We start from the raw sequence: 26,911 nt of genomic DNA, 5'->3' as shown, positions 1-26,911 counted from the left end.
CTGGAGCTGAGGACCGAACCCAGGGCCTTGTGCTTGCTAGGCAAGTGCTCTACCACTGAGCTAAATCCCTAACCCTTTCCCCCTTTTTTTGAAGCAGTGTTTTCTAATATATTTTAAGACAATTGGTAGTGGTGCATGCCATTAATCCCAGCTCTTGGGAGGCAGAGGCAGGTGGATCTCAGTGAGTTTCAAGGCCAGCTTGGTCTACAGAGAGAGTTCCAGGACACCCAGGGCTGTTACGCAGAGAAACCCTGTTTCAAAACACCAAAGGAAAAAAAAGATATTTTAATGTAGAATTTAAACATGAAGTTTAAGAGAAAGAGAGGTACTTGGAAAGAAAGAGAGATAGACTCTGAGCATAGACTTCTCTGGTGTCACCAAAATATGCATTTCTCTCAGGAAAGAGTTCATGCTTTTGCCAGATTACTACAATCTGTTGTTGTTCCTGTAGGAGGAGACTGAGGAATGGCCACATTTCCTCCATTTTCCTTGGTATTTTATCTGTGAACCCAGATGGATGTGAAAGTGGATCGATCCTACTTGCTCATTGATGTTTCTCTTTTAGGTTGAAGATGAACCAAACAAAATTTGTGAAGCTGATCGAGTGGCTATTAAAGCCAATATAGTGCATCTGATGCTGAGCAGTCCGGAGCAGATTCAGAAGCAGGTAATGTTCCTACTTGTGGGCTAGGCCAGGGAGGGTGTGCTCCTTTATGAGGCTCTGCTAATCCAGCTTTTCCTTCTCTAGCTGAGTGATGCTATTAGCATCATAGGTAGAGAAGATTTCCCTCAGAAATGGCCTGACTTGTTGACAGAAATGGTGAATCGCTTTCAGAGTGGAGATTTCCATGTTATTAATGGAGTCCTTCGTACAGCACATTCACTTTTTAAAAGGTATTAATATACAAGTTTATTCTTTTAGTATACTTTTTCTGTTACATTAGTGTAACTTTCTGCTATGTAACTTATTACTTTGAGTATGAATATTCTTGAGTGACAGACAGATCGTTATTGGGTTTGCTTCTTGAGCAAGAACATTCATCTCAAACTGCCCTATTTTCTGTGGGGTAATTAGAACATTTGTGCTTTGAATTCAGAAGGCTATCTGGTGAAGGTGTCTAGGCATCTGTCCTTGGTCATCTAACTTGAGTTAACAGAAAGTAGTACTCCTGTACTTCTCTCCATTTTCTAGATACCGTCATGAGTTTAAGTCAAACGAGTTATGGACCGAGATTAAACTTGTTTTGGATGCCTTTGCTTTGCCTTTGACTAATCTCTTTAAGGTATGGTATGTCTTGAAAATTATCTAGTATTTTAAATTGCTTAAATATGCGTATACATTTTGAGAGTTTTTTTTTTTAACTTGTTTGATAGTGCAGCATTTCTTTTAGACGAATTTCAATCCTGTGCAGAAATGGACATGGTGAGAAGTGAGCCTCCATGTTGTACAAGTATTAAGTTACTGACACTTTGTTAGTCTGCTCCCTTAGTTTTGAGGGATATTTCAAAACAAAACCCAAGCATCCTATCATTCACCCAAGTAAGTGAATGTGTATCTCTAAAGACAGATTCATACTTTTGACCTTAGGTGGAACTTAATTAATTTCATCATTTTAAAGAAAATAGGCTACTTTCTTTAGAATGTTTTTTGTATTTATAAGAGTTCTATAAAATTGAAAAAAAAAAAATTTAACTCATTTTTTTTTCCAGAAAAAAAAATCACACAAATACAGTTAGTAAAATGAGAGTTGGACTTAAGTCTGGCTTCCTTTGATGGCAGAAATGTTTTTCATTTGCCTTCAGAGAGGATAGTTGCGTAGTAGTCAGTATTCAGATACAGAGCTTATACAGAGGTTTTTAGTGTTAGGATAAATTTTTTCAAAAATTAAGACAAAATGAAATCAATTTTCCAACTTTGGATTGGCAGAGATTTTTATTTTCTAACAGTGGAAAAAGTTTTAGTCAGGGTCTAGGCATAGTTCACATGTCTGTAATCTCAGCACATAGGAAGCAGAGGCAGGAATATTAGAAATTTGAGGCCATCTGGGCTGTATGAGCAAGTCAATTTGGTTTCTATGGTGAGACTGTCTAGAGAAGAAAAAAGCTTTATATAAATTACAGTGAATGAAATGAACACACTGTTCTGAATGTTCTGTTAGAAATACTGCTACTTTTCTTGGGTGTGGCAGTTCATTGAGAAAGCCTTAATATTTTTAATTCTAAATTCCAGAATAAAGCAAGTACCATTTATTTACATAGTAAATGTGTGCAAAGTACAGGAATTTTTAGCATATAAAAGTCCTGTTGTTTGCTGTGTACACTCTACACATTAGGCATTCTTTCAGTATTTTGAGACAAGGTGTCTCTTTTTTAGATTTATTTATTTTGCTTTATGTATACGAATGTTTTGCTTGCATGCATGTATATGTACCATGTGTAAGCCTGTTGGATTCCCTGGAACTGTAGGTTCTTATCCACTGTAGTACTTTTAACCACTGTGTCATCTCTCTAACCCTCTTCGCTACTTTAGGTAGCTCTGGCTGGCCTGAAACTCACTCTGTAGACCAAGCTGGCCTCAAACAAAAGAGATCCACCAGTCTTTGGGTCCAGGAATTAGAAGTTAGATGCCACTACATTTTTCTTTCCAGGATCTCACTATGTAGCCCTGGCAGGCCTAGAACCTAGCATGTAGACCAAATTGGCCTTGAACTTAGTGACTCACCTGTGCTAGCATTAAAGGTGTGAGGTATACTACACTTGGCTCTTGTTTATTTTTAAGATAGTCTCTTATAGTTCAGGCTATCCTTGAACCTACTATGTCATGATGACCTTGAACTCCTGGCAATCCTGGCTTTACCTTCCAAGTAGCTAGGTTACATGCATGCACTGTCCCCAACAAGGTTTTTATGTGTTGGCTTCCTGCATGTCTTTGTTCTACCTCCATCCTACGTGTGCGCCGCCCTACCCCACCCCCAAGTATTTTTGTGACTAGGTCTGATGTAGCTCATGCATCCCTTGAACCTTGGAATCCTTCTGCTTGTACTTGGATCACAGGCTTGCTTGACCACACCCAGCTGTAACTCATCACTAGAGTAATATTCCTTATGAGCAGTGGAGTCTGGGTTCTATGCAGATCTCTGGCCTCCCAACCCCATTACTGTGCTGTTGTTTTGTACTACTCATGTAGAATCTCATACTCAAAAGTAGAGACATGCAAAACATTGTGTACAAAACGCATTGCTGCAGTTAGGATAATGTTCAGTTGGAAACGATCTAAATACCAAAGGGTAGAAGAATTTCTTAATGAGTGCATGTGGAAATGCTTTTTGTTTAGTATTTATATATGTGTACATAGGTAATGGAAAGATGCTCAGAGTGTTCAAATTTGGATTCTTCAGTAGTGCTTGCTGTTACAGTCAAATTAAAAGTATACACTTTAAACTTATTTTTCAGAATCTCTTTAGGTGAATAAATGCTACTATTTAAAGGCCTCATTTGGAGAAGAAATTTGAGTAGGCTCAGCATAGTACAAGGCTATGTCACTAAGCTCAGCATGCTGGCTTTTATGACACACTAAAACTGTGTTCCTAAATTCCTTTCCAGGCTACCATTGAATTGTGTAGTACCCATGCAAATGACGCCTCTGCCCTGAGGATTCTTTTTTCCTCTTTGATCTTGATCTCAAAATTGTTCTATAGTTTAAACTTTCAGGTAAGTTTCACTTGGTTTCTTGTTTTTGGTTCTGTCTCTTTTAACTTTAAATATACATTCCACCTGGCAAGACTGCTTTTCCGAACCTTTTCTCATGTTTTGTTTTATAGGGATTTTTTTCCTCTCTGTTCTTCACACATCCACAGGGTTGTTTTTACTAGTGTTTGGAGGTGGTGGTAATCGGGAAAGGCTACATTCTGTGTATCCAGTGAAGCTGCGTCAGAGCCTTTTCCCTCTCGTGGGTCTACAGTGAATACACTGTTAGCACACTGTGAAGATAATCCTAAGAAACTATTTATGTAAATGAACAAGAGGAAGACCTCAAAAATCATATCATTTTAGAATTGGGGGTTGGAGTGATGGCTTGACATCAGAACTGAAATTTTAGACAATTGTGAGTAGCTTTATGGGTACTGGAACCAAAAATCACTTAGCCATCTCTTCAGCATCTCTCCCCACTCCTCCTGCCCCAACTCTTTTGTAAATCATTACAGAATTAGATTTCTGAATGCCAGTAAGATAGCTCAACATTTCAAGGTACTTCTTTGAAGTTGACCCCCAGGATACACATGGTGGAAGGAGAAGGCCAGCTCCTGAACATCTTCTGACCTCTGTGTCTGCTGTGCCTGTGGATGAACATGTGTGCACACAGAGAAAAAATAATACATGAATGTGATTTTTTTTTTTTTTTTTTTTGGTTTTTTTCGAGACAGGGTTTCTCTGTGTAGCTTTGCGCCTTTCCTGGAGCTCACTTGGTAGCCCAGGCTGGCCTCGAACTCACAGAGATCCGCCTGGCTCTGCCTCCCGAGTGCTGGGATTAAAGGCGTGCGCCACCACGCCCGGCCAATGAATGTGATTTTTAATGTTTGAAAGATTTTTCTATGTGTATGTGTGAATGTATGCCAAGTGTGTATGGATGCCTGTGGAGGCCAGAAGTGGGCTGGAGTTACAGGTAGTTGAGAGTCGTCATGTGGGTGCTAGGGCCCAGACTTAGGTGTTCTGAAAGAGCAGCAGGTGCTCTTAACCACTGAGCCATCTCATTGTAGGCTTGTGAGAAAGGGGGGAAGCTCTGACAGGAATTAAAACCAAAGACATGTCAGAGGAAATGCTGGGGACCACTGAATTACAGCAGGGGATGTCTATCATGCTGGTTACGAAGATACCATCTCCAGTTATTCCTTTTAGAAAAAATTCTCTGTTTATTATTTTTATTTATTGTGTGTCTGAGGGTGTGCCATGTGTGTGGATGCCTGTACAGGTCAGAAAAGGGCTTCGTTTGAATCCCCTGGTACTGGAGTTGCAGGTGTTTGGGACTCACCACGTGGGTGTTGGAACCCAAACTCTGATTCTAAGAGCAGCACATGCTCTTAATCTCTGAGTTTCTCTTCAGCTTTCTTTATTTCAAGTTTCTTTTTCTGTGTGTGTGCACACATATGCTGTGTGTCCTGTTCTTGATGCAAAGATTTTTGAAGCAGAGCTTCAGGACAAGGAGGGGTATTAACTGATGCACATACATGTGCCAAAATAGAGGAACCAGGTTTGGCCTTTGTACTGTGTATTCTGTGCCTATTCTTACACTCAGAACATGACAGTATTTGCAGTTGGGGTGGGGCCTTCACCAAAGGAAATGGCATTTTTATTAGGTAAAGGTGACAAATGTCTCCAAACAATAGACCCCATGTATGTGTTGAACTGGATAGCAAAGTCCTTAAGTGAGTACTACTGGGTTTTTGTTGTTATCATTTTGTTTTGTTTTGTTTTTATTTGAAAAATCCAGAAAAATAAGCTTGAGTTGTCACTGCCGGGAAATGCAGTGGTTCGGAACACAGTATTGTACTATGCTAGAGAAAATCAGCAACTGTGCAGGAGGTCAGAGTCTGGACTGCTGGTCATTTTACAAGAAGCTCAGTAGCTGGAAGGGAATTGGGGGAGAGGGATGCTGTGTTGGTAATGAGTGTGATTTTCGAAGGCCTATCAATGTAGGACAGACATCAGACTATCAGACTGATTATACAACTGCCAGTCACAGAAGGAGCAGGATCACTTGAGCCTACAGGCATGAGCAAATGTGTGTCTTAGTGGGGAAATAGATTCATCTATTCAGTTTAACCAGAAGTCCTTGGTTATCCCTCAGGATCTCCCTGAATTCTTTGAAGATAATATGGAAACTTGGATGAACAATTTTCATACCCTCTTGACATTGGATAATAAGCTCCTACAGACTGATGTAAGTATTTAAAATATTGTCAAAGTCTTTTTTCCTTCATTAAGAATTATTTCAGTGTATAGATAAAATGCAATATTGGAATGTTTGCTTAGCATGAGTGGGCCCTGGGTTCAAAACAGCACCAAAAATAATTAGTCTGAAGACTGACTTACTGTTAGATTGTTAATAGATAAAATTCCACAAATGTAAGAAATATTTGACGGTGTGATATGTAGGAAATTTACCATTATGGGCCTACCTTCCTATAATCCCAGTGCTGTCAGAAGATTGAGAGTACTGTGTCAGAGTTCAGTGTCATTCTCGGGTCTAAGGCCACTCTGGATTATGAGACTGTCTCATGGGAAAAAGGAGGGGTGGAGAGAGCTTGCAAGGTAGCTCAGCAGATCATAGCACATGTTGCCATGCTTGATTTCTTTTCCGCCTTTGAGGCAGGGTCTCTCTGTGTATCCCTGGTTGTCCTGGAACTTGCTTATAGACCTGGCTGGCCTTGAACTCAACGTGCGTTTGTCTCTGCTTCCCAAGTGCAGGGATTGAAAGCGTACCTTCACCATTCCCGACTTAATAGTTTATTGTTTATTTATTTTCTAGCATGAATTTGTACAGTTCATAAGGGCTGAGAAATGTCCAACTCATATACTGTGGAGGAAATAGTACGTGGAGGAAATACTGCTCCATACAGTTAATCAAAAATGTCCTCAGAGTCACTCAGGTTTGGACTCAAATCATGAGGGGCACAACAAGGAGAGACTGTACTAGTCAGTTTCAATGCAGTTGGTGAACTCAACTTAATGTTATATTAATCAAAATGTTTTATGTGTGCTAGTGTTTGCCTGCATTCAGTATATGCACCACATTCGTGTAGTGCTTGCAGAGGCCAGAAGAGGATGTTAGATCCCTGGAACTGGAGTTGACAGTGGTTATGAAGTTCTGTGTGGATACTGGGAACTGAACCCAGGCCTACAAGAGAAGCTTTTTGTCCTGTTTCCCCTGCTGTTTAATATTTTATAGCAAAGTATTACTCACACAAATCTTAGTGTTAATTTGTTTGGAGATGGGGCATTACACATTTTAGTATGTTTATTAATAAAATGATAATCCTTTGTGGGGCAGCAGCATAATATTAAAATTGGGGTACACTGGTGTGATTGCTTAATAGTTAAGAGCACCAGCTGCTCTTACAGAGAACCTATGTTTAGTTACCAGTACCCACATGCTGGCTTGCAACCATCTGTTACTCCACTTCCAGGGAATCCAATGCTCTCTTCTGGTCTCCACTGGCACCAGGCACACATGTGATACACAGGCATACATACAGGCAAAATACCTATGTACATAAAACTTGATAATAATAAGATAGTTTTTAAAAGCCCATGTTACAGAAAGTATGATATATGATTATTATTATTGTTCAAGCTTCTATAGGATTATTTTTCTGTTTTAGGTTTTTAAATTTTATGTGTGTGAATGTTTTGCTTACACATACAAATGTGTATCATGTATATCCTGGAACTGAGGTTATCGATGGTTGTGAATTGCCATGTGGCTACTAGGAATTGATCTGGATCCTCAGCAGGAATGGGAAGTGTTCTTTGGTTGGTTGGTTGGTTGGTTGGTTTGTTTTTCGAGACAGGGTTTCTCTGTAGTTTTGGAACTCGCTTTGTAGACCAGGCTGGCCTTGAACTCAGAGAGATCGCCTGGCTCTGCCTCCTGGGAGCTGGGATTAAAGGCGTGCGCCGCCGCCGCCGCCACCACCACCGCCTGGCTGAGAAGTGTTCTTAATCACTGAGATGTTTCTCTAGTCTCCAGATATTTTTCAATCGTATATTTGAAATGCTTCATTATCAGCAATAAGGAGAAAAGGCTTTACTCAACTTAAAAATTTGTGAAAATCTATCTAGGTGTTATCATGCTTGCCTATAATTCAAGTGCTTCGGATGTTAAGGTCAAAGGATCATTAGTTTGAGGCTCGCCTAGGACATGTTGAAAGACTTTATTTTTAATAGAGGAGGAGGCCATGGTGATGCATGCCTTTAGGAGTCAGGTGCAGGCATTTTCCAGCAAATGGAAGTAGGTGCTTGGACCTTGTGGAGTAGGAAGAGTCACTATCTGTTTTGATTCTGACTTGAAAACTCATTTCTGATTTGTAGAGGCATTCATTCTCTGTACAGAGCTCTGGCATAATTCAGATCCTCCAACTTGCAGGCAGATCTCTGTGAGTTTGAGGACTGCCTACTCTGCAGACTAGTTCCAGGTCAGGCAGGGCTACATGGAGAAACTTTGTCTTGAAAAACTAAAAGTTGGAGTGTTGAGAGTTACTGTCAGTATTAATAATGTTTTTTATCACTTGTTTATTTGAAAACCTTGCATAGATTGATGGTAGCACAAATGCAGTGCAATAATTGGTTTGGATTTAAATTTTAAGATGCCTATGCCTGAATTTTAGCTTCTCTCCTTCCTTTAAAAGCTGTATGTTTGAGTTTTGTCTTTTCTTTCATGTGAGGATGAAGAGGAAGCAGGCTTATTGGAGCTTTTAAAATCTCAGATTTGTGATAATGCTGCTCTCTATGCACAAAAGTATGATGAAGAATTTCAGCGGTACCTGCCTCGTTTTGTCACAGCCATCTGGAATTTACTAGTTACAACTGGTCAAGAGGTTAAATATGATTTGGTAAGGTGATGATAGAGACAGGATATGTTCCTTCCATGTTTATTTCATACAAAAAAAATTAGTTTTGCTTGTAAATGTATTCTTATTTTTGTGTTTTGTTTCAGTTGGTAAGTAATGCAATTCAATTTCTGGCTTCAGTTTGCGAAAGACCTCATTATAAGAATCTGTTTGAGGACCAGAACACGCTGACAAGTATCTGTGAAAAGGTTATTGTGCCTAACATGGAATTTAGAGGTAATTATGGCAAAATGGAAAGGGCTCTCAGGGGAGTAAAAGCTATTCTTCAAAGTGTACAAACTGGGGATCTAGGCATGATCCCCAGTTTCCTCTCCTGTTTTAACGGTGTTTAACATCAATTTATTGAAATGTCTTCTAACTGTAAGATTTCATTTTTTTAAACTGCTAGATATTACCTGGTTTTTAAACCAAGGTAGAAAATGTAACAGCTGTGAAATGATTGTTGCTATGATTGTGTGTGTGGTGTTGTTGTTGTTTCTTTTATTTAAAAAAAAGAGACAGTGAGAAATAATCTCAAATTCATGAAATTGTTTAATTTTAGAATTGTAACTACTTCTAATGTTTCACTAAGATAAATAAGGAGTTTTGAAAACAGTTGACTTGAAGATAGATGCCTGCCTTGTGTGTTTAAAATGGAGCCTGTATTTCTCCTCTCTAGTAGGAAGGTGGGGGTTTGGGTTGTGTGTTACCCAGGCACCCAGTGCTGCTCAGGGCTCAGCTGGAACAGCAGGAAGCTAAGGGGGACTTTGTTTCATTTGGGAGTTTTCCAGCCACATCTGAAGGACAGATCTTTATTCTGACAATGTCTGCTCTACTTCTGTTTATCAATGAAATATTTTATCAAATAATAGTGAATACAGTTATGTTTTATTGTAATGTACTTACTGACAAAATAGAAGGTATTCTTAGAATGATGCCTAAACTTTTTAATGTTGGAGGTGAACATGGAGTTTAGGAATCCTATTCTTTATTACAATTATGATTTGCCTAATACTGGAGTGTTTGCTGTGCAAGTCCTAGTGAAAGAATACTTGTAAAACAGCAGTAGTTCTGATGCTCAGGTGTAGAGTGTGATGATGTGTGTTCTCTGGAGGCTATCTGAAAGAATCAACTTTCTCTGTAGCTGCTGATGAAGAAGCATTTGAAGATAATTCTGAGGAGTACATAAGAAGGGATTTGGAAGGCTCTGGTATGTATTTGGGTTTTTTAGTTACTAGTCACTTAGCAAGCCATTTTTAAGGCTTTTTTTCTAATAAATGTGGGAAGTGGCTAATAGTATAATTTTAGCTTTTATTAAGAATGTTTTTGGGCTGGAGAGATGGCTCAGTGGTTAAGAGCACCAACTGCTCTTCCAGAGGTCTTGAGTTCAGTTCCTAGCAATCACATAGTGGCTCACAACCACTGTAATGAGATCTGGTGCCCTCTTCTGGCCTGGAGGGACACATGCAGGCAGAATACTGTATACATAATAAATAAGTAAATCTTTAAAAAAAAAAAAAAAAGAATGTTTTCCAGGGTTGGGGATTTAGCTCAGTGGTAGAGCGCTTGCCTAGAAAGGCAACGCCCTAGGTTCAGTCCTCAGCTTTGGGGGGAAAAAAAGTTTTCCTTTTCTATCCCCAACCCTTGTATCTGTCTCTTTCCTCTCTCTCGCTCCCTCTTCCTCTTTCATACTTGTATATACACACATAATTTTTAAAAAGTATAAAGTGATCAAGGAAGACACTCAACGTTAACTTTTAGCCTATACACACTAAAAATACTTGTGTATGCACAGGAACGCATACCTAGGCTCCAAAGCTACACAGGGAACCCTTGTCTCAAAAAAACAAAAACAAAAACAAAAAAAAGTTTGAGGTGATCCTCAACTACACAGCAAGTTTGAAGCCATCCCGTGCTATATGTAAGTAACCCTGTATCAAAAAATCAAGTTCTTAGTAGAGTCCTTACATCAGTACATTGATTACCTGGCTTCAGTCCTTATCAAAACAAAAAAAAAGTCTTAAACCTTTTGTCTTTTCAAAATGTTCTTTATAGGATCTATGATATTATAACCACTTTAGGTGTGTTCTCATTTAGTGTTTTTTTATAGGAAAAAAGTGGGTTCAATGGGTTCTCTTTGTTGTGCTGCTGACAGTTTCTTAGAAACTGGACTGGTTGCTTCTTTTTTCCAAGATACATTTTCTTTCAATTTTATAGATATTGATACTAGACGCAGGGCTGCTTGTGATCTTGTACGAGGATTATGCAAATTTTTTGAAGGTCCTGTGACAGGAATCTTCTCTGGTTATGTTAATTCTATGCTCCAGGAATATGCAAAAAATCCATCTGTCAACTGGAAACACAAAGATGCAGCCATTTACCTTGTCACATCTTTGGCATCAAAAGCCCAAACACAGAAGGTAAATCTTTTCTTGTTGGTTTTGTTTCTGGAACATCTTGGCAAGCTCAGGACTTATAAAGAAATAATGTATTTCTGCTAATGCAGACTGTTGCTCTTAATATACTCTTCTACCAAGCTTCATGTGGATGAACTGAGTGCTAACCTCTTTGTCCATGCTGCCTCATTACCTCAGCAGAGACTATGTATAAAACATGATTAACATTTACTGTCTTAAGACAGTTTTGTTTTCTAAGAACTTGGGTATTGAAGGGTTTATCTCTGTGCTGAAGAGATAATACCAGCACTCCAGACTAGAGAATTGTGAGCTCAAGACCATCAGAGCTACATAGAGACACCCTGGTTCAAAAATGAAAAAGAAAAAACACAATGGAGTGATGGCTTTGTGGTGAAGTGCACTGGCTATTTTTCCAGAGGACCTGGGTTCAAATTCTAGCACCTGCACCTACATGGTTCATAGCCATTTATAACTCCAGTTGCATGGGACCAAACACCGTCTTCTGGGCTCCTCAGGTACCTGACATGCATGTGGGGCACAGACATACATGAAGGCAACATTCATACTTAAAAACAGAGGATATTTTTTTAAAGTGTTCATCTCCACTTTTGATGTGGCTTTCTAAAATTGCTTAAATTTCTGATCCTATATGCAGATAATTTGTGTTATTTTACTTTCTTTCAGCATGGAATTACACAAGCCAATGAACTTGTAAACCTAACTGAATTTTTTGTGAATCACATACTTCCTGATTTAAAGTCTAATAATGGTGAGTTTTGTAAAATTGTTTCTTTTCTGTACCTTATAATGTTATACCTTCTATTTTTGCTGCAATAGTATGGCAGAAGTCAAGGGCTTTGTGTCTGTGTTACTCCCAATTTTCAAAGAGGCAGTAATGATACGGTTTCCTCATTTCCTGTCTATGTAAAATTAACCTGACAATTCTTTTTTTTTTTTTTTTTTTTTAGAAGAAACTAGTAGTAAGGCAATAGACTGAAACTCAGCTTTGTTATCCTGGAATATTCTTATTTTTATGCTTTTTCATATAAGAAGGAAAGTAAAGTAAAATAAAGTAAAAGTTCTAAGATGGGGTGGTGAACATCTTTAATCCAAGCACATATTTAAATGCAGGAAAAACAAACACTAAATAAAAATTTTAGCCAGTCCTGGTGGCACGGACCTTTAATCTCAACACTCACGAGACACCAGGTCTCTGAGTTCTAGGCCAGACTGATCTAGACAGTGAGTTCCAGGATAGCTACAGCGAGACACTGTCTCAAAATAAAAAGCAAGGAGTTAATTAATTAAAGTAAAAATAAAAGTTCTCACCCAGGTGTGGTGAGTTATATTTATAATCCCAGTATTTTCAAGGCTGAGGCAGGAAAATAGGACTTTATAGACTTCTAAAGAAAGTAACAGGACAAGTTCAACGCTGATGAGGATGGATCATATTCTGTCTCTCAAAATAACAATTGAAGAAATCAAATTTAGTTTCAGAGTATGTGAAAATGATAAGAAAAGTTTCCTATGTTTGAGTGTGCTGATGTAAATTGAGATAATCCCTTAAATTTTTTTGATAAAAGGTATGTACATAATGAGGCATAGTGGAGCATACTTTTTTTTTTTGGTGGCACCAACATTTTTGATGAGTGGAGGTCATCAGTACTTCTTGGCTACTGCCTTCCTCATGGCCGACAGCACATTGGTTAGCTCTTCTTGCTTCCTCTTGGCAAAGATATGCATGCCTATCCTCTTCTTGACAAATTTGATCACGAGCTTGGCCTTGGAAACCTTGAGCAGGGTGTCAAGCCACATAACTCCCAGGTCATGTCCTGCAAGAACTTAGTGTGCTTGTTGAGGTCCCTGAGACACTGACTGTGTCTTGGCTTGCTGGTGTTCTTCTTCACCTTGTAGTCATTGCTGAGGCTCACGGCCATGGGGTAGTGTAGGGCCATCCATGGCTGCTGCTCTCCTATGGCAGCCACGACAGGAAGAACAGTGTCACACAGAAACCCTGGAATATCTCTGGAGCATGCCTTTAATTCCAGTACCCAGAGGCAGAGGCAGGCAGATTTATGTGAGTTTGTGGCCAGCCTGGTCTATATGTATATCAAGTTGCAGGCTAGGCAGAGTTACACAGTGAAAGTGTATATACACACAGGTTCAGCAATAGTCTGATAAGGTAGCTTCTGTTCGGCCATTGTCCAGCTGGCTTTGTGATTATCAACAGCTGGCTGGTATTTTATCATCACCAATTTGTTTTTCTTTCACTAGAGGAATTGAAAGCAAATCCCAACTGATTGATGTGAGTTCAGAACAGCTTAATTGTTGGGACACTGACATACATTGCGCAGCAACCAAACTCCAGTCACTTGACCAGTAGTAGCTCCATTATTTAAGCTCTGATGTCACTGATTTGTGAGTAATCTTATGTAATTGTGTTTTTGTTTTTTTGTTTTTTTAATAGTGAATGAGTTTCCTGTTCTTAAAGCTGATGGTATCAAATATATTATGATTTTTAGGAATCAAGTAAGTAGTGCTTTTTCCCCACCTGGCATTTAATAGTTTTCTGCAGCAGCTTCTCCAGTCTACTGTGTTATCAGTATTTGACATCTGCATCTAACTGAAAAATCCTCTTTAGTAACCTGTTATTCCAGATGATGCTTAATTTCCCTTCAATGTCTTGTCTTTCTCCCCTTCTTATCCTGATAATTGAACCCATGGGTTCACATGCTAAGCAAGCGTTTTCATGTGTTGATCTCTGTAACAGTAGTGTCTTGTTCCTCTAGTCTCTATATTTCTATTTTGAAATAATAAATTCTGGGGTAGATGGGCATGCAGCAGCACAGATACAGAGGTCAGAGGACAGCTGGCTGGAGGAGTCCTCTCCTTCCTCCCTGTGGATGGAATATCAGGCATGGCTGCAAACTCCTTTACCCAAAAGTTGATCTGTGTTTTGATCTTGTTGATGCTGGGGGCTGGACTGAAAATAGTATCCCAAGTATTACATTCTAAGTAATATTTTGTTTCATTCCATCAGAACAGACACAATGACAGCTGTCCACTTTTAGAAATAGCATGTTATCAGGTGAAGTAAAAAAGTACTGTCATCATTCATTTTTTAATAGCATTTAAATCTTTTTGAGATACATTTGGAATACTCTTTAATTTACTCTTTCAAAACATATACCCTCATGATTTTTACTGTATTTTAATATCACCATTATTGCGTCACTGGATAATATAATTATCAGTCTCTACAGAAAACAATCACTTGGCTGGGCGGTGGTGGCGCACGCCTTTAATTCCAGCACTCGGAAGGCAGAGGCAGGCAGATCTCTGTGAGTTCGAGGCCAGCCTAGTCTACACAGCGAGATCCAGGACAGGCACCAAAACTACATGGAGAAACCCTCTCCAAAACAAACCAATAAATAAATAAACAAATAAATAAATAGAAAACACTCTCTTGTAGGGTTATACATGCAAGTTTTAGGGTGTTTTAGCTGCCTGTTTTAACAACATGGAGAAACCCTCTCTCCAAAACAAACCAATAAATAAATAGAAAACACTCTCTTGTAGGCTTTACACATGCAGGCTTTAGGATGTTTTAGCTGCCTATTTTTGGCCAACCAGCCTCTTCTATCTAGGTTTCTTTGTCTTCTTGACATAGACTCTATAGCCTTTGAGAGGTTTTCTCAAATGACAAGATGTTTCAGGTTCATCTTGTACATTTCCTGGCTAGATCTGATTAGCCTCTCTCAAAGGTTGAAATTTTATTGAAAGAACACTGTCTGAAGCCAGGAATAGTTGCCTATTTCTGTAATCCGAGGACTCAAGAGCCTGAGAGGCAAAAGCAGGATGGTTCTCCATGAGTAAGGCCCATACCAGCCAAGGTTCCTTAAGATACTCTGTCTCAAACAAACAGAAGCTTAGAAAAGACTGCCATATGGTTCCAGCGATATTGCTAGTGAGTTGACAATGTGTCTAGGCTTTTTCACAGGGAGAATTGGAAAGGGGATAAATTCACCTTAAGATAATTTTTTTCCCTTGTTTTGTTTTGTTTCGTCTTCACAACAGTATCCTCATATTTGCCCAGACTGGCCTGGGACTTAATATGAGACCACACTGGCCTTACTTTCTGATACTACTTTCAGGAATTATAAATATGCACCATTATACTCAGCTTTTATGTAACTTTAATAATAATCTATTTATACTTCTTTAATTTACCCTAAAATGTAAGTATATGACTTAAAAATAACTGCCAATTTTCTGTAAAGTAAGACAACTGAATGCAGTTTATTAGTGGTCTTGAAACAAAATGTTAGATTTATTTTTACTATTTTATGTGTATGAGTGTTTTGCCTACACTGCATATGTAGACCACATATATGCCTGGTACCCTTGGCGGTCAGAAGTGGGACATCACATTCTTTGGTATTGATGTTACAGATGGTTGTGAGCTACCATGTGGGTGCTAGAAATTATCCAGGTCTTCTGGAAGAGCAAGTAGTGCTCTTAACTACTGAGCCATATTTCTAGCCCTTATCAGATTATAAACCCTTAGCAGATTATTAGATACTTCAAAGATAAAGGCATCTGTGGCCAAGCCAGGCAACCTGAGTCCAATTCTGAAAACCCATATAAAAGCTGTCTCCAGCAAGCTGTGCTGCACTTCCACAGCCATCCCAAGCATACACACAAATAAAAAAAAACTTTTTAAAACTGAGTGGGATTTGAACCATTCGAGTTTCACTTTCCTACCAATATATCCTTTTACAGTACAACAGAGCAGGGGTGGTGGTGGGGATGCTGTTTTTAATGTCAGGACACCCCATTGCCTTTTATTAAGTAATGTTGAATTTAGAAGATGTGTTGATGTGTTTTTCAGGTACCTAAAGAGCACCTTTTAGTCTCTATTCCTCTCTTGATTAGTCATCTGCAGGCTGAGAGTATTGTTGTCCATACTTACGCTGCACACGCTCTCGAAAGGCTGTTTACTATGAGAGGACCAAACAACGCCACTCTGTAAGTATTTGATTTCTGATTCATCCCTGTACTTTTTAGCTTAGGGCAGAAGGTATACCTTACTGGTTTGAGATGTCTCTGGATGTTTTCATAATCTCATTAGTATTTAGAAAAACTTACATGTATAATTTTTATTCTTTTATTTTCTCTCATTCCGAAAGGATGTAAGGCAACTTATCAAATAGACTCATTGTGATAATGAATCAGAGCAAAGGAAAATAACAGTAGTAAGGTGATTGAAAACTGGTGTGTCAGAGGGCCTTGTATAATGAAGCGGCTACAAGTTTTATTTGGAGTCTTCTAGCAGCCAAAGGAGAGAGGGAAACATAGAGACTGAGTATTCAGTGTCTGTGGGATTGAGAATAAAGCAGAGGGCAGCTCAGTGTGTGTAGCAGCCTGTCTCTGCAGTGTCTCCTGACCACTTCTTTCTTGTTCCAGCTCATACATATGGTTCCGTTGAGTGAGTCATTCTTTTGTGCCAAGAAAGTAGCTCTTGTGGCCTGATGAGGATGGATGCAGAGGAGGGGTCTGCGGTTTCAGGCCATTTTTCAGTGTTACTTCTTGAAACCAAGCTCTAGTTAACACAGTCTTAGGCTCCGTTCTTCACCCAGCCTTAAGCACAGACTCTCTCAGTGGTCACTCAGGATGAAAGTGTCCTGTGGGCCATCTTCAGGCCCAGATGTGAATGTAGAGAGCATGTGCTGCCCTTCCAAGAGAAGAAGGTGTCTAAAACCTTCCCCATTCTGGGTGCTCTTCTCCATGGTGGTAGGTAAGAGCCAAGAAGACTACAGGTTCAGATGGTACTGAGTTCACCTGGTGTGTTTATTTCTTCAGTTATGCTTGACCTTGTGTGCCTAATTAGGAATTTAACATGAGCACCTGTGAGCAGTTAGCAGCGTGGCCACCGGTTCTCAGTGGTGAGAGAGGCTGGTCTTATGCCGAGAAGTGTGCTGCAGTAGGTGCCCAGGGCTCCCCAGTGAAAAACTCCCCAGTTGGCAGTGACTGAAAGCTGTTTTTTCATCCATAGTTTTACAGCTGCAGAAATCGCACCGTTTGTTGAGATTCTGCTAACAAACCTTTTCAAAGCTCTCACACTTCCTGGCTCTTCAGAAAATGAATATATTATGAAAGGTAGGCCGTTTCCTTGGTGTCCAGACCATAACTAAGTATCAACCCTCAGATTATAAGGTAAACACTCTGTAGTTCTACATCAGCTGCCATACTTGAAGAACCAGAGACTGTTTGTCAAAAAAAAAAAAAAAAAGAATTTTGGGGATTGTTTGTTTTTTTAAGTACAATATATATTACTTCATTAACTAACATTTTTCAAAAGTGTTTTACTTTAGGTTGATGAAATTCTACTCCTTGTGGTAAAAAAATGTAGCAAAATTTAAGTTTTCTTTTCCTAGAGTTACTTTCAGAGGGCAAAGATCAGCTCAGGTAATAGTCTCTGTAGGTGTGTTCTGCTGAGTGTAAAGCCGAGGTCCTGCTTCATGCCTCCTCTAGGGACACTGGTACCAATTGTGGTCTGCCATGTGCTGCCGCAGGAGAATCTGCCTTTCTCACTGTCACATCTCAAAGGTCTCATTGTTCTCTGGATCAAGACTTGTGTTTACCAGAGGAACTCCCTGATCTTCCAGGTCCCATCAGGACTTTGGGGGGTGCATATATGTGTCTTTACATCAAGCTGTGTATTTGTGGGTTTCGACACCATGAGGACAGCAAAGTAATCTATGGTCTTTGTTACTGTGTTCCTAGTGTGCACAGTACATTACCTTCTCAGTAAATACTGTCACATCCTCTGCCTTAACTCAGGCTCTGTTGAGATGAGTCTTTGTTCAGGTAGAGGAAACATCTTGCCCACATCTTGGAGTCAAGAGACATGAGGTTCTGTTGCTTAGGACTAGTATTTGGTAGTAGGCCTTTTTATATTAAACACTGACTCTGGAAATGAATCTACATAATGATAATGATCTTTTATTTAGCTTACCAATACGTGCCTCTCCTGTTCCACATGTTTTTAGGCACCTGTTGATATGCAAAGTTTTACAGTGTGGACTCTATACATTAGCTTTTTAATGTCTTTAAGGAGATCCGTAGCTGATGTTTTCTCTTAGTTTCCTGTGAGCTGAGCTGAGACTGTGTTTATTCTAGATCTTGGCTAAAAGTTCTGCCAGTGTTTTCTAGTTGAAAAACATAAGCTAGAGGTCTGTTCACGGAATGCTGTGGTTCGCTGCCCTCGCCACCCTCGCCACCCCGCTGCTCCTTCTTCCTCCTCTGTCTGCTCCTCTACTATTGAGTAATGTTTGTTGTCCCTTCTTGAATTCTTTGAGCCTTGGTCTCTTAAAGTGCTTTAGTAGTCTTCCCCATCTGAATGTTGCCAGCCTTTAGCCTGATAGAAAAGGAAGGGAAACATCGTTAAGTGGAGGAAGGTATATAGGGGATATTTAAGCCTCTTAGATGTTAATTTGATGAATTAGTGGCCTTTCCCTCCAATCACTTTTATTTTAATGATTAACTAAACTGTTTGTGCTGTTTTTATATTTTACAGCTATCATGAGAAGTTTCTCCCTCCTGCAAGAAGCCATAATCCCCTATATCCCTACTCTGATCACTCAGCTCACACAGAAGCTGTTAGCAGTTAGTAAGGTAACAGCCAGTTAAGAATGAGGTTGCATTTCTAAAAACATTTACTGTGTATGTGTATGTGGGTGTACTCACACTACGACATGTGTGTGGAGGTGAGAGAACAACTTACGTCATGTTGGTTCCAGGGATTGAACTCATATTGTCAGGCTTGTCAGCAAGTGCCTTTGCCCTGCTGAGCCGTCTCACCAGCCCATGGGATTGCCTTTTAACTTCCTGTGAACTATTTGGGCTCACAGCCCTTTGACGCCAGGCCAGGTGTTGTTGGAGGTCTGTGCATTCTTCTGGCCTCAAGTTGGCATGCTTTTATGGAAGACATGTATGGGGACACACATTAGGTTGGAAATGTATCACCACATTTTAAGTATAGGCTCAGAAGCCAATATATGTTTTTGTTCTCATAACAAAATTGACATACTCATTGTGAAATTAAGAAAGTGAATGATCCTGCTTCTATTTTAAGTGGAGTAAGAGAGCCTTTGCACTAATGAACATGAAAGATTCTGGACTTAGAAAATGACAGGTTTATGTGTCTCTTCTTCCTTACCCTTATTTCCATTAAATAAAGTTCTTTGGCCAAAAATTTTGCATTCATATATAAACATGGATACTATATTTTTAAAATAAAGAGTTTAAGGGTGACAGAATTTTTCTTTTCTTTTTTTGATGTAAGTTTTTGCTATATAGAGCAGGCTGACCTCAAACTCAGGGATTACCAGCCTGCCTTCATGGTACTAGGACTAAAGGCATGTGTTACCACACCTGGTAAGAATTTTGTTATACATGCATGATCTTGATTATGCTCTGAAAGTTATTTGAATTCATAATAAGTAGTGGAGTCGGTGGGTTATGGTGGCTCATGCCTTTAATGCCAGCACTCAGGAGGCAGAGGCAGGTTGGTCTCTTAAGTTTCAGAGCAGCCAGGATTACAGAATGAGACCCTTTCTCTTAAAAAATGAGCAAGTATTAGAGTTGGACAACAGACTGATTATTTTCTACCTGCGTTCTTGGTGCAGAACTGCTTTGGGAGTTAAGGAAATGAGGGAGAACAAAGCAATGTTGTATGACATCACACACACACACACACACACACACACACACACACACACACACACACACACACACACACACACACACACACGCTCCCTCCCGCTCTAACCAGCTCATGGTGGCTTTCTAAGAGCTTTTGAGAAAATAGGAAGATTGCTATTGTTGAGAGTCAGCAGCCTGTGCACACAGGTGTCAAGGTCTGGTAGAGCCGGAATGTGCTTTTCCCCCTGCCTACAGTGTGGCTCTCCTAGGACACATGGGTTTAAGACAAGTCCAGCTCCAACCTGGGGCCTGCAGCTTGCTTAATCCCGATGGAGCTGTGGAGGACCTAGCTAGCTAGCTAAGTGGTAGAGCACTTCCCTAGAACATGCGAAGCCCTGGGTTTCATTCCTAGCACTGCCACTTCCAAATAAATAAGCAAAAAACAAATAAGCACTGGTTTAGTTCTATTTTTTTTTTTCTTTCTTAATGGTGATTTACTTGTTTTTATGTGTATGAGTGTTTGTATGTGTGTGTCTGCACTGTGTGATTACCTGGTACCCTCCAAAGTCAGAGGAGGAGGGTTTCAAATCCCCCAGAACTGAAGTTTACACGTGGATGTGAGCCACCACATGAGTGCTGGGAACAAAGCTAGGTCCTCTATATGAGCAGCCAGTGTTCTCAACCACTGAGCCATAGCTCCAGCCTTCCCACTTTTTAATTTTATTTTATTAAGATAGGGTCTCAATATGTAGCCCTGGCTTGCCTGGAACTAGCTATGTAGAAGACCAGGTTGGCCCAGAACTCAGAGAGTTCTGCCTGTCTCAGCCTCCCTAGTATTAGGATTAAAAGTTATTCCATCATGCCTAGCATTGATGCTATTTTAAAAGGAGTGAACATGTCTTTTACCCGTTTTTTTAGGAGGGTCTGGTTTCTTCTGCTCCAGTTGATATATGTAGTCACTTGGATTATTGAGATGGTGTTTTGTTGGATTTATTGTTTCAGAATCCCAGCAAACCTCATTTTAATCACTACATGTTTGAAGCAATATGCTTGTCTATAAGAATAACCTGCAAAGCTAACCCTGCTGCTGTTGTGAATTTTGAGGAGGCTCTGTTCCTAGTGTTCACTGAAATCTTACAGAATGATGTGCAAGGTAAGCTGGCCGAAGTCTGTCCTAATGTGATGAGACTGTGGGTGGGTAAATGCTGCCTGCCCTACACACCAAAGCCCTGAATGCTGCCAGTAACAGCTCTCTTTTGATTTCATCTACAGAATTTATCCCCTATGTCTTTCAAGTGATGTCTTTGCTTCTGGAAACACACAAAAATGATATCCCGTCTTCGTATATGGCCTTGTTTCCGCACCTCCTCCAGCCAGTGCTCTGGGAAAGAACAGGAAACATCCCTGCTCTAGTGAGGCTGCTCCAGGCGTTCCTAGAGCGAGGCTCAAGTACAATAGCAAGTGCCGCGGCTGACAAAATCGTGAGTCGGGATTTTTGAACAGCTTGAATTCTTGAGCATTTTCAAAAACAAGGGGTGGCAGGTTTTTTAACCTTTTTCCTTAAAATCATTAAATTCAATTAAAAGAGATGTGATTAATAGGAATGGTAATATATTCTTTATTGATACCAGATATTATTTGGTTATTATGTCTGTAGTGAAAAAATAAGAGCCAATAATTTAATTTCAAAGAAATAACTTCAATGGCTTATTATGGTAAGAGGGCACGTCATCTGTACCCCTTTTACAGTTCAAAAATAAGAGCTAGAAAAGACTGGGCATGGTTGCACACAGTTGTAATCCCAGCTTTGGGGAGATGGATACAGGAGAATTAAAAGATCAAAGCCATCCTTGGCTCCATGTAGCCTATGCTACATGATTCTCAATCTACCAGTAAGAACAAGAGAGTAAGGCTGGTTACGTTGTTCAGTAGTGGCCACTTTCCCGGATAGCAGCCTGTTGAAGCTATATGGCAGTTGATCTGTGCCTCTTTGAGTGCTCATTGTTTGATCTGCTTTTTTGCAGCCTGGGTTACTTGGTGTCTTCCAGAAGCTAATTGCATCCAAAGCAAACGATCACCAAGGCTTCTATCTTCTTAACAGCATAATAGAGCACATGCCTCCGTGAGTCACATTAACCCTCTGCTTTGAAGCAAAGATTATGTTAAATGCTCATAAAAGACTAAGTTGATATGTGTGCTTCTCTTCGGTTCTTTAGTGAGTCAGTTGACCAGTATAGAAAGCAGATCTTCATTCTACTGTTCCAGAGACTGCAGAACTCCAAGACAACCAAGTTTATCAAGAGTAAGCACATCATTTGGAAATGCTTTGAGACTAAGTATTTTAAGACTGTGGTGGTGAGCAAGTCTTTGATCAGTCAAAAATGTTTAAAGTAAAATATCTGAAAAAAATGTGTGTACTCCAAATACTAGCATAGTTTGAAATGTATTGTGTTCCAAAGTTGTTTGTGTAAGTTTAGGGAGAGAAACACTTTTCAGTAGAAATATTAATGTGGAAATGTGTAAAACTGTGATACAGACAAGGAGACCACTTTGGGGTGTCTTGTGAGGCAAGTGGTGAACTGATACATAGATTCCCCTGGCAGATTTTAAGAAAAATTCTTCAAATTTCAGTGAAGTTCACTATTAATACTCTGTGTTCTTTCCACAGGTTTCTTAGTGTTTATTAATTTATATTGCATTAAGTATGGGGCGTTAGCATTACAAGAGATATTTGATGGCATACAACCAAAGTAAGTTGTGACTTTGTAAGAAGAAAACTATGTGACCTCTTTAGTATAGACGTGTGCGTGCGTGCGTGCGTGCGTGCGTGCGTGCGTGTGTGTGTGTGTGTGTGTGTGTGTGTGTGTGTGTTGGTGGCTTTGTTGTTCTGGTTTGGAAGCATTCCTGCACATAGAAAAGTTGATCATGTCCTCATTTCCAAAGTCTCTGTCTTCTGGCATTCTCCACGCAGATCAAGTGTCTACAAAAAGACTCTCAGAAAAAATAGGTCGGCTGGGCAATGGTGGTGCACACCTTTAATTCTAGAACTTGGGAGCAAGAAACAGGTGGCTATCTATGAGTTCAAGGCCAGAGTGAGTTCCAGGATAGACTCCAAAGCTATAGAGAAACCTTGTCTTGAGAAACCAAAAAACAAAAACAAAGAAGAGTAGCTGGTTGGCTGCACTGTGCAAGGGCAGCAGCAGCCTGACGGTAGTGAGAGAGCCTTGCAGTTGGTGGAGCTTGTTCTGACTTCCATGGTAATTGTGCAGAGAATACTACCTTTAGTAGTGTGACCTTTAGGGCAGTGGGAGGTTAACAGAGGACAGCTGGTAAGGGGAAAATCATGTGAGAAAATATCCCAGAACAGTACAGATTGACTTTAAAAGTCAATTGTCTTGGAAAGTGGTACAAGAAAACAATTTCTAGTAGTAGGGATTGTGGGGCTATCTGAAGCTTATGTGGGGCTCCTTAGCACCTCTTCACAGTGGGTAAAACCTGTCTTCTTGGTGCAGGGCAGCAAAGCCCCACTTTTGATCCACTTTCTGTACTTAGACTTGGAGACATAAAGAATAAGGACTTTGTATCATATAGAATGTGAGAAGTTTTACTTCCAGGGTGTTGTCAAGAACTCATATTCAAGGACTGTCAAATGCACTGTTAGGATTGATGTGCTCACAGATGTTCAGTCAAATAAAGGTGGAGGCTTCTAATCCAGAAATGGCACACTGATCCTGCCAGTGCTGGGTGCTCTGGTCTTTGTATCTTAGCTAGGTTTTTAATTTTTCAAAAATTTATTGAGCAACTTTTTCAAAAAATTTTTTGACAATTTTTGAGTAACATTTTAAGCATACAATTCTTCCCAACTGCCCTGCCCCAAAAAAGCTGCAATGGTTTTGCTTAAGAGAAGGCTGATAGCCGGGCGGTGGTGGCGCACGCCTTTAATCCCAGCACTCGGGAGGCAGAGCCAGGCGGATCTCTGTGAGTTCAAGTCCAGCCTGGGCTACCAAGTGAGTTCCAGGAAAGGCGCAAAGCTACACAGAGAAACCCTGTCTCAAAAAAACAAAAAAAAAAAAAAAAAAAAAAAGAGAAGGCTGATAGTAACCTAGCAGTGTCTAACCAAGATACAGCCAGTTGAGACAATAGTACTTTATTTCATTCATACAGAATCACTGAGTAGAAATACCATCTAATTAGTTCACTAAGTATGCTTGCCTTTATTGAGTCTATTTGTTTTGCCTTTATTAATAGAATGTTTGGAATGGTTTTGGAAAAAATCATTATTCCAGAAATTCAGAAGGTATCTGGAAATGTGGAGAAAAAAATCTGTGCAGTTGGTATAACCAAATTACTCACCGAATGTCCACCCATGATGGACACTGAGTATACCAAGCTATGGTGAGTACTCCCTTCTGAGTATGGGCAAGTGTTTCCTCCTCTACGGCTGCAGAATTGACCAGCTTACTCTTGGAGGGTCGTGCCAACAAGACAATTGTGCTCTGATACTGGATGCTCCACTAGCACTGGTCAGTTTTAGCACGACGTGTAGACCTTTCTGAGTTCATTGGTCGGTTTCCATCATGGTCTCATACTGCAGTCCAAGCAATTCTCCTACCTCAGACTATTAGTGCTAGTGGTAGATTTGGTTTTGATTTTTTCCCCCTTAAGATGTATTTATTTTATGTACATGAGTGCTCTATCTGCATGTACATCTTTATGCCAGAAGAGGGCATCAGATTTGGTTTGAGCTACCATGTGGTTGCTGTGAATTGAACTTAGGACCTCTGGTCAAGCAACCAGTGCTCTTAACCACTGAGACATCTCTCCATTCCCCCTGGTTTTGATCCTTCCTTTGTTTCGTTTTATTTGGTTTTGGGACAGGGCTGCCTGACCTGGAAGTCACTGTATACACCAGGCTGTCTTAGTACATGTACCAACACCTCCTGGCTCTGGCCTTTATTCTTACTTCTAAGATTTATTTAATTATGTATTCGAGTGCTGTATTGACATATGTGGCTGCATGACAGAAGAGCACAACATATCCATTATAGATGGTTGAGAGCCACTGTGTGGGTGCTGGGAATTGAACTCAGGACTTCTGGAAGAGCAGCTGGTGCTCTTAACCTATAAGCTATCTCTCCAACCCTAGCCAGCAGCCTTGATTGTTAATTTGAAGGGAGATGATTTTTGTAGACCCAAGGAGAGTCTAAAGGATCTCTGAGTCTATGATACAGACTCCTGCTTCTTCCTTCAGGGCGATCCAGTTGCGATTATAGGCTTGCACCGCTATACGTAGTTTATGTTTCTTAGGAGTTTTCTGTTTGGTTTTGTCTTTGTATTGTATGCATGTTCCTGTGTGTATGAACATATACCTATCTGGGTTCATTTGCACAACATCCAGAGTTGACCTCTGGGGTCTTCCTTAGTCACACTTGATTTCTTGAGGCTTGGTCTCTTGCTGAACCCAAAGCTTGCTGATACCAGCAAGGCTGCCATGCCAGCCTGTCTTTTATAAGAATTCTAGAAATCGGACTCCATTTCTCACCCTTGTGTAACAAGCATTTTCTCCAAAAATGTATCTTCCTAGCCATTGCATTTTGGGACAGATTGTTATTATGTAGCATAGGCTGGTCTGGAAACCACAGCAGTCTTCATGCCTCAATCTCCTGAATTCTGGGATTTTGGGAATAAGCCACCGAACCCTGTTGGACTCTTAAAAATAAGTTCCCGTGTTTTTCTCTCCTTTTCCAATCCAGGACTCCTTTGTTGCAGTCTCTCATTGGCCTTTTTGAGTTACCTGAAGATGACACCATTCCTGATGAAGAGCATTTTATTGACATAGAAGATACACCAGGATACCAGACTGCCTTCTCACAGCTAGCGTTTGCTGGTAAAAAAGAACATGACCCCGTAGGTCAGATGGTGAACAACCCCAAAATCCATCTGGCACAGTCACTTCACAAACTGTCTACTGCCTGTCCGGGAAGGGTAAGTGTCTGCCATCATGGACTCTGGTTCATGGAGGTGAGATTGGACGGTCAGGAGATCAGCAGTTGTTACACCTGTTTTCAGTGGGATTCTAGGGAAAGCTAAAGGATGAGCTTTAAACACTGGAACATGCTGTGCATGGTAGCTCACACCCTTAGTTCCAGCACTCGGGAGGCAGAGGTGTACAGATCTAGTTCCAAGACAGAAAACCCTGTCTAAAAAAGAGCGAGACACAGAGAGAGAGAGAGACAGAGAGAGAGAGCCTGTAACATACTCAAAAATTAAGTAATGAGTCATGGATTCAATCCAATACTGGCCTTTTAATTGCATTTAGGTAGTCTTTCAGAGTTTTTGTACTAGATGATGGTTTTTATTTTTCACACAGAAACAGCATGACAAACCTTGGTTTTAGCCAGCTAAAATAATTACCAACATTTTATCAATTACTTGTTTTAATTTTTCACTCTAGCAAGTTTTAGAATAAGTACACATAAGCCCTTAATTAGTCTTTGCTCACCAATAAAAATTTCTCTTGGCAAACATGGGTAGTAGGTGTATCCTTGTAATCCCAGCTTACTTAGATGGGTGGGTAGCTGTGAGTTTGAGGCTAACCTGCAATATGTAACAAGCTAGAAGAGCATGAAAACCTTTTTTCGTCAGGCAACGTTGGCACCCGCCTTTACTCCCAGAACTTGGGAGACAGAGGCAAGAGGATCTCTGTGAGTTCAAGGCCAGCCTGTCTGCAAAGCAGGTTTCAGGACATCAAGAGCTGTTACAGAGAGACCCTGTTTAAACAAACAACAAAAAAACTTTTAATCTACCATAGCACCCCAACAGTAATTCTTTATGAATCTACCTTGTGTGTCAGAGGGCATCCTTGGATTTTTCAGAGACCATCTACCTTACTTTTTTGAGACATTTGTAGAGGTCACAGGACTACTTGTCAGTTTTCTCTTTCCATTGGGTGAGTCCTGGGGATCAAACTTAGGTAGTTATGCTTGGTGGCAGGTACCTGTACCCACACAAGTACCTTTTCTCACCTGCCCTAAATCTACCCATTTTGAAGGTATGAAATCAGTTGAGTTATTACAACCTCCTGGGGCCAGGGACAGACTGACTGCCCCTTCCCCCATGGTGACAGTATCCATTCAGGCCCTAGTTTGTGTGTGCACACAGAGCCTCCAACTCCTGTGCTTTCCT

At 40.2% G+C, this 26,911-nt stretch overlaps 1 protein-coding gene and 1 pseudogene across 1 annotated transcript in view; one reads left to right on the top strand and one right to left on the bottom strand.

Moving 5' to 3' along the window:
- Cse1l (chromosome segregation 1 like) overlaps positions 1–26,911 on the top strand; it is a 48,558-nt gene that overhangs the window by 21,041 nt on the left and 606 nt on the right. Inside the window, exons 4-24 of the mRNA XM_006993531.4 lie at positions 566–667; positions 749–894; positions 1,193–1,283; positions 3,604–3,711; positions 5,846–5,938; positions 8,439–8,606; positions 8,711–8,840; positions 9,748–9,813; positions 10,821–11,023; positions 11,705–11,789; positions 13,488–13,549; positions 15,912–16,048; positions 17,076–17,179; positions 18,600–18,697; positions 20,729–20,879; positions 20,999–21,207; positions 21,751–21,848; positions 21,943–22,028; positions 22,395–22,476; positions 23,975–24,121; positions 25,480–25,711. Coding sequence (XP_006993593.1) covers positions 566–667; positions 749–894; positions 1,193–1,283; positions 3,604–3,711; positions 5,846–5,938; positions 8,439–8,606; positions 8,711–8,840; positions 9,748–9,813; positions 10,821–11,023; positions 11,705–11,789; positions 13,488–13,549; positions 15,912–16,048; positions 17,076–17,179; positions 18,600–18,697; positions 20,729–20,879; positions 20,999–21,207; positions 21,751–21,848; positions 21,943–22,028; positions 22,395–22,476; positions 23,975–24,121; positions 25,480–25,711 — 2,598 coding nt within the window. The remainder of the gene's footprint in view (positions 1–565; positions 668–748; positions 895–1,192; positions 1,284–3,603; positions 3,712–5,845; positions 5,939–8,438; positions 8,607–8,710; positions 8,841–9,747; positions 9,814–10,820; positions 11,024–11,704; positions 11,790–13,487; positions 13,550–15,911; positions 16,049–17,075; positions 17,180–18,599; positions 18,698–20,728; positions 20,880–20,998; positions 21,208–21,750; positions 21,849–21,942; positions 22,029–22,394; positions 22,477–23,974; positions 24,122–25,479; positions 25,712–26,911) is intronic.
- LOC102923884 (large ribosomal subunit protein eL36 pseudogene) lies at positions 12,680–12,975 on the bottom strand (annotated as a pseudogene).

Source organism: Peromyscus maniculatus, chromosome 4 (assembly GCF_049852395.1).
Source record: "Peromyscus maniculatus bairdii isolate BWxNUB_F1_BW_parent chromosome 4, HU_Pman_BW_mat_3.1, whole genome shotgun sequence".
Taxonomy (NCBI): domain Eukaryota; kingdom Metazoa; phylum Chordata; class Mammalia; order Rodentia; family Cricetidae; genus Peromyscus; species Peromyscus maniculatus.
The sequence above is the reverse complement of the archived record's forward strand: the minus strand, read 5'-3'. Positions and strand labels throughout refer to the sequence as shown.